The sequence below is a fragment of the Pseudozyma flocculosa genome (genome assembly GCF_000417875.1).
Source record: "Pseudozyma flocculosa PF-1 unplaced genomic scaffold scaffold00004, whole genome shotgun sequence".
NCBI lineage: Eukaryota > Fungi > Basidiomycota > Ustilaginomycetes > Ustilaginales > Ustilaginaceae > Pseudozyma > Pseudozyma flocculosa.
Genome location: NW_006920872.1, coordinates 477627 through 484166, shown reverse-complemented (window position 1 = coordinate 484166; position 6540 = coordinate 477627). Strand labels below are relative to the sequence as shown.

General features: G+C 64.6%; 1 protein-coding gene across 1 annotated transcript; it reads left to right on the top strand.

Moving 5' to 3' along the window:
• Positions 1–2148: 2148 nt before the first annotated feature.
• PFL1_01652 (uncharacterized protein) lies at positions 2149–3822 on the top strand (the record flags this gene model as incomplete). Its single annotated transcript, XM_007879162.1, has 2 exons — positions 2149–3222; positions 3253–3822. 2 exons carry the CDS (start codon positions 2149–2151, stop codon positions 3820–3822), a joined length of 1644 nt encoding a protein of 547 aa, XP_007877353.1.
• Positions 3823–6540: the final 2718 nt, after the last annotated feature.

The window sequence follows — 6540 nt, the reverse complement described above, 5'->3', positions numbered from 1 at the left end:
GGCTGGGGTTCAGGCTACGTAGGATGGCCCGTCCACCGTACGTGCCGGAGTGACTCGGCCGCGGGCGGGCCTGCCTGCTGGCTGCCACGCGGGGCCTTTGGACGCAGGCAGGCCTGGGCACGGCTAAGATCCCCGGCCTACATACCCCACCGGTCCAAGCGCAGGCAGGCACGACACGCCGCGACGGCACGGCTCGACGACGAGGTCCAACCCCACGTCGACAAGGCCGGGCCAGCCGTGCAACGATGCAAACCGCTTCGACGACGCCCAACGGACAGAGTTGGACCGCCTGCTCCCAACCGGCCACAGCGTGCTCAGCCAGCCGCCGGGCGGCCATCGACGACGACGACACCAGCGACGGCCTGAACGGCTAGCTAGAGGTCGCGCAGCCGGCTTGCTTGCGATCACCAGGCGTGCTTGTCTCTGCCTGCTAAGTACGGCAGACGGCCAAGCCAGGCGCCATACGCCCACCCGACCTCTTGGCGTGCGCAGAGAAAGCTATGTATCTAAGTTAGTCGGTGAGGGCGCCTGCTCACGTATCCATGGCATCGCCTGCCACGCCAGATCCAACAAAGTCCAAGGCCAAGGCTTTGGGCCCCCCTTGAGCCTAGCCTAGATCCCCGCCTCCCCGGGCCGCCGCCCTCGAATCATGCTACCCTGCAAAGGGTCCTTGCTTCCCCGTCGCCCGCCTACCCGGCCTGCCTGGGCTTCGACCGAGGCCATTTTGATGCAAAGCAGAGGCAGGCGCGACTCGACGACGGCGGCTGGCTGCTTGGCTTCTATCTGTGCCTTGGCGGCCATCGTCGGCGCGCCGACGCCTCGGACAAGGTCGCGCAAGGGCTGCGTACACACACAGAAGAGACAGAGAGGCCAACAGCTGCGGGCCGGCCTGCCTGCCTGCAGCTGCTTCGTTTGGGCGTCAACAGGCTCGCCTGCTGCCCGCCCTCGGCGCAATACACGACGTGCTGTTACCTACTCTTGCTTGCTGTAGCAGCAGCTGATGTCGTGTCCTGCCCGCCTGTCACGGGCCCCCTTGGCATCTCCTCGACCCGCCTCCCTGTACATAGGCAAGCACAGTAGAGGCAGCCTGGACCCAAGCCCTGCATTCATCTCGACCTCGTCGGCGTTGGTCTCGTTTCGCGCTGGCTACGTCCTAGCTAGCCTTGGCCGGCCTGTTGTGCACCTCAAACTCCTCACCCGTCTTGCTCGATGACCCACCCTTTGGCTTGCCGTGCAACCAGGACCGAGATTAGTAGTGTGACAGAACAGGCAGCGGCAAGGGCGCAGATACGTAGATTGCCACCACTTGCCTGCGCCCACCCACCCCTCCGCCCGCCCCGAATGGCTTCGAGGTTGACCGCCCTCGATCTTTCCTTTCCATCCATCCCTCTCGCCCCCTTTCCCATCTCTCCCCACACCTCTAACGACCGCGACCGCTGGTTGCACAAGTCCCACCCCTCTGTCTCCTGTCGGCACCCGTTCGTCGCCACCTTGAGGTTCCCCATCACGCCTGGCTGGCCAGCGCGGCGCTCCCTACCCGTGCCTAGTTAGCTTATTTTGCCTTCCATCGCCACCCTCCCGCCGTCAGTTCGGCGGGCCAACTCCCGAAACGCCCACCCTCGGACCATTCATTGCAGCGACTTCCGGGCGTAGGTCGGTCACTGAGCAAGCCAGAGAGCCGGTCTCTCGTCGCCTTGCCCTGCTCTGCCTCGCCTGGCCGTGCCTGGCGGTGCCTTACCTACTCGGCATCACCATCGCCTTGACATCTCTCTACCACGGCCGATCCCGCCAGAGACGTTGTCGCCACCACCACCACCACCACCGCCGGCACCACCACCACCTTTTCAGCTTTCGGCTTCCTCTTCTCGAGAGGCTGGCCTTCGTTTGACCTCTCTGGCAGATTCGCGCGGCCAGCCCACCTTCCTGACTCTCGGGCTCGCCTCGCCCACCCACTCGCCGGTATCGGAGCCTCTTCGCCGACCCACCCCCCTGCCCCTGCAGCATTCACCATCTCGACATCATCGGACGGCCCCAACGCTGGTCGCAGGCTCGCCCAATCACGCCTCGCTCGACGCAGTCCGCGCGGTAGCCTTTCTCGTCTACATCAGCATTGCAGTCCATCTTCTTGCCTCACCGTGATCCTCAACCATGACCTCTCGAAGCATCCACAAGCATCTCAGGCGGAGTCAGTCGACCAACGGCGAGCCCGTAGCGGACGCGGAACGCGAGAGGCAGGGTGCCACGGGGGCACGCAAGAGGCAGGAGCCCTCACAGGAACAGAGCCGGCGGCAGAGCAAAATCTCGCAGACAGAGAGCGAAAAGCAGCAAGCTGCCGCCAACGAGAAGCTGGGCGGGGACCGCAGCAACAAGTCGCCGCAGGATGACGGCAAGGACAAGGATCACGCCGGCGCAAGGGAGGGCGAGCACAAGAAGAAGGCCGAGGACGGAGCGAAACACAAGGAGCAGGCACAGACGTCGAGCACGTCGCAGCAGCAGCACGAGACACCCAAGCAGCAGCAGACGGCCACGACCTCAGCCCCGGAAAAGAGCTCCGAGAAGCCACCACCGCAGCAGCCACACCAGGAGACGAGCACGTTCAGCTCGTCAGCCTCGCAGGCTACCCAGGGCGCCGCGACCAAGGATGCAACCCAAGCCGGCTCGTCTGTGCCTCCAGCACCCTTGCCGCAGCCGACACCGGAGCCCGTCGCGACGAAGGCCGCTGCACCCGACCCGTCAGAGGCCGCAGCTGCCGCCGTGCTTCCCCCAGCGGCCCATACGCCGTCATCAGCTAGCAAGACAATCGGCCCAGCCGTCGGGGTCAGCGTCGCGGGCTTGCTCCTCCTAGGAATCCTGTTGTACATTGTGGCGCAGCGCCGAAGCAAGAAGAAGCAGGAGCGGTCGAGGATCAGCAGGGCCACGCTCACGTCGATCGCAGCCGCGCCTCGCCACAGGGAGATGGACGAGGTGCGCCTGACGTCGATGTTTTCGCCATCGTTTGGCAAGCACGGCCGGCAGCTGTCGGCGTCGTCGTCGCTCCAGTCGCACTCGATCGCTTCGTCGTACCACCACCCCAGCCATCAGGTCATCCTGCCGCCGTCGCGGGACCCCTTTTCGGATGCCAACGCACCGGCGGCACGTGGACCATACCCGCCAAGCTCGGCGTCGAACAACGCGTCGATGAAGAGGTGGACAAGCACTCGCCGTCCACGGATGGCGCCGCCGGTGAGCCAAGGCTCTCGCTCCGGCCACCAGGCCTCGGACTCGGAGAGCACGTTGCGCAGCCTTTCACGTCGGATCTCGCTCGAGCCCCACACGACGCTGGCTGCCACGTCGGACGTCTTCCCATTTGCCAGGTCGGGCGATCCTACTTTGGCAAAGGCAAGGGAAGAAGCGCACTTGAACGACCCTCCTCACTCCGGACTCGCACCTCCTCCGCCCGGCGGGCACGGGGTGGGCGATGACGGCGAAGCAGGCTCGATGGGCGCCGCATCGCCCAGCACCGAGATGTACCAGCACATGTCCTACTACTGGAAGCGGCAGAGCGAGCACGACGCCGACGAGTCCCGACGCGCCGCCGCAAGGGCGATGGCGGCGGACGCGGCGATGCCGTTGCCTCTGCCTCTGCCCCGCAATCCTGGTCATGCCGAGGGGAGCGGGATGACGGCGCAGCAGCAAGAGATGCTGGCGCGTCTGGCCAGGACGCCATCGGTGTTGACGACGGGCACGCTGTCGATGTACAGCCATACCTCGAGCACCGCCGACGATGCCGACCTCTCGCCCATCTACGAGCACTCGCCCGACATCCGCGCCCAGCGGTACTGAAGCCGGCCTGGTCCTCGTAGTTAGCGCCGACCTTCACACACTCTTTTCAGGTTCACTTTTCCCCCTATCTGTCTGCTCTTGAGCTTTTCCTACTGTCTTTTACATCAGCATCTCGACTCGCATCGACCTCCGCATCTGCCCGCACTCGCTATACCTGCCGTCATCCACTTCTGGCTCTAGAAATAGCCTTTGATGCTGAAAAGAACACTCGTTTTATCGGTACAGGCGCTACAGTACGAGGCTGTATGTCATTATCGGTTGTTGTCACGGGCGACGAGGCTGGCAGAGGCCATTGACGGGTTGGGTCAGAGTCAGGATCGGTGGTGAGCAGTAACTACATAGGAGGGTTATGGCTGAGGCTGCTGGCTAACGCGTTGTCGGGCCGGGTCGCACGGTTGCCATGGTTCCTTGTTCGGGATGTGGCAACGTCGTCAGGCCGACGGGGCGGAAAGGTGGAACGAACACAAGCTAAGCTAATTGGGGTTCTCGTAGGGTCATGGAGGGAGCGGTGGGTGCGGACGGAGGAATCGATCGAGCGCGAGACAGGCAAGGGTGACTTGGAAGCCAGCAACGACGCGATGGAGAGCCAGCGAGCGTCAAGGGCACAGTACACGGCGCCCTTTGTGCCTCGAGCCGGTTCCGATGAATGACCTCGTCGTGCGACAAAGAGGTGGACGATCAAACATCGACGGCAGGTACCGTACCTGCCTACCACAAAGGAGCCGTCGCCGTACGTGTCTTTTCTGTGCGTCGTCGCATCCCCGTCCGTCCGTCCGTACGTGCTGCTGTGCGAGTGGGCATGTGTGCGTGTGTGTGGTTGCAAGTGCGTTGTTGGCTGGCGGTGTCGCGGCAAGGCGGCCGGTGCAAGGTGCGTGGGCGCCTTGCTTGTTTCATCGCCTGCCTAGCCTACCCCTGCCTGCCCCTCTGTTCCTGTCAACCTTTGCCGGCACCTCGTCAAGGGAGAGATTTGGTTGGGCGCAAGCAAGGGCGGGCGCAAGGCAGGCAGGCAGGCAGGCAGGCAGGCCCAGGCCGGGGCGTTCGGAGCGGGGCGCTGCTGCTGGCTTGGCTGCAGGTGGGCGCAAACAACGACGCCCTGCCCTCCTGCCAGGGCGGACCTTTTTCTAGCCTGGCCTGCCCGGCCTTCGCCTTGCCTACGGCCCAGCCACTTTGTCGAGCTGTTCTAGGCTACGTTGCGTCCACGGCAACAAAGGGGAGCCATCCGGATGGGTGCACAACAAAGCAACTGGCCGGTCACTCGCCTCACCGCCCTGTCTCCAGCCCTACACCAGCAGCGAGGGACGGGTGCACGGCCAGCGAGCAGAGCAAGGTAGGGGGACAAAGGGGGCCCACCTTGACCCTCCCTCGTTGCTCTCCTCTCCTCGACCTCTAAGCGCCCTGACTGCAAGCCAACCAGAAAGCCAAAGCAAGGCCAGGGTACACTTCTGTCCGGCCCGGCTGATGGCTGATGGCTGATGGGCGGTGGGCGCCCACAGCGCCAACCGCCCGGCCTCGCCTGCCTGCTTTGCGCCCAGCACCGAGGCGTACGTACGGCGCGTGGACACCGCTGTCCGCCTTTGGCGCAACAGCGTCCAAGGTTGCTTGTCAACGCCCTCGCCCTCGATATTGCACCCGCTTGCGTGCGTGCGTGCCCTTCCACACGTACGGCCCCGCCGTGCAACCCGAGGGGGTCGACGTTGCGTACGCCGGCGTGCCGCTCCTCTGTACCCCTGCCCGACGCTCCGTGAGCACCCGCCAAGGACTGGCCAGCCTGCTCGGCCGTACGGTTCCACGGCATCACCTGCCTGCCCGCCTGCCTGCCTGCCTGCCGTACTTGCCTACCTGTCTGCATAGGCTCGCTTTAGATATGTAAAGCTCCTCGGAAGCGGCGGGAGGAGCAGCAGCGCCTCATCGTTGGTATAGATCAGGAGGAGCGGGGCCCGAGCGGTGGCAACTTGCATCGTCGCCTTCATGGAGCGGATTTCTGCAGCTCGCGCAGAAATCAAAGCTCGCCGCCGTACGTACGTTGGCTTGTTTACCGGCTCGCGTCTCTCTAGCTTGCTCGCCTTCCCGACTCTGCTCACCTCTTGCCTAGCCTCGTTCGAGGACAGTTTGTATCGAGCAGGGCTACGGAAGCGGCCTGCCCTCGATTCCATCGGCACAGCACACGCGCGCGCCGGTAGTACATGTAGTGTGCAGCCTGCTGCTGCTGCCGTTTGCACGAGGCTAGGCTAGGCCTGGCTTGCGGCGGCCGTCCGGTCCCCTTTGATCCTGTCCTTCTGGACGATACCCTCACCGAGCGCGACGTCGAAGGGCCCTTTGTCTTTCCGCTTCAGACGCATATATGGCCCTCGTGTTGCCTCGTCTTACACCTTGCGCCGTGCACCTGGGCTACCCGCCGAGGCTGACGGGCGGGCTGGCTGGCGTGCTGGCTGGAGCTGACCGGCGGACGGGCGTCGGCGCTCGAGCATTGTCCGGTCCGCGATGTCCATCTCGGAGCGCTCGACGCCACCAGAGCGTCGGCAGTGGGGCGCAAGGTGCCGCTGCTCGTGCCCCTCCCTGCACTGTCGTTGCCCTTTGTTGCCCGACGGCGTGCCGGCGTACCCCAACCATACATACATAACCTCGACCGCCCCGAGCTAACTAGGACACCACGCCCCCCGCCCCGTTGATCCCTCATCCCTTCTGGTTTCCCTCTGCCCCTTATTTCCTTCTCCACCC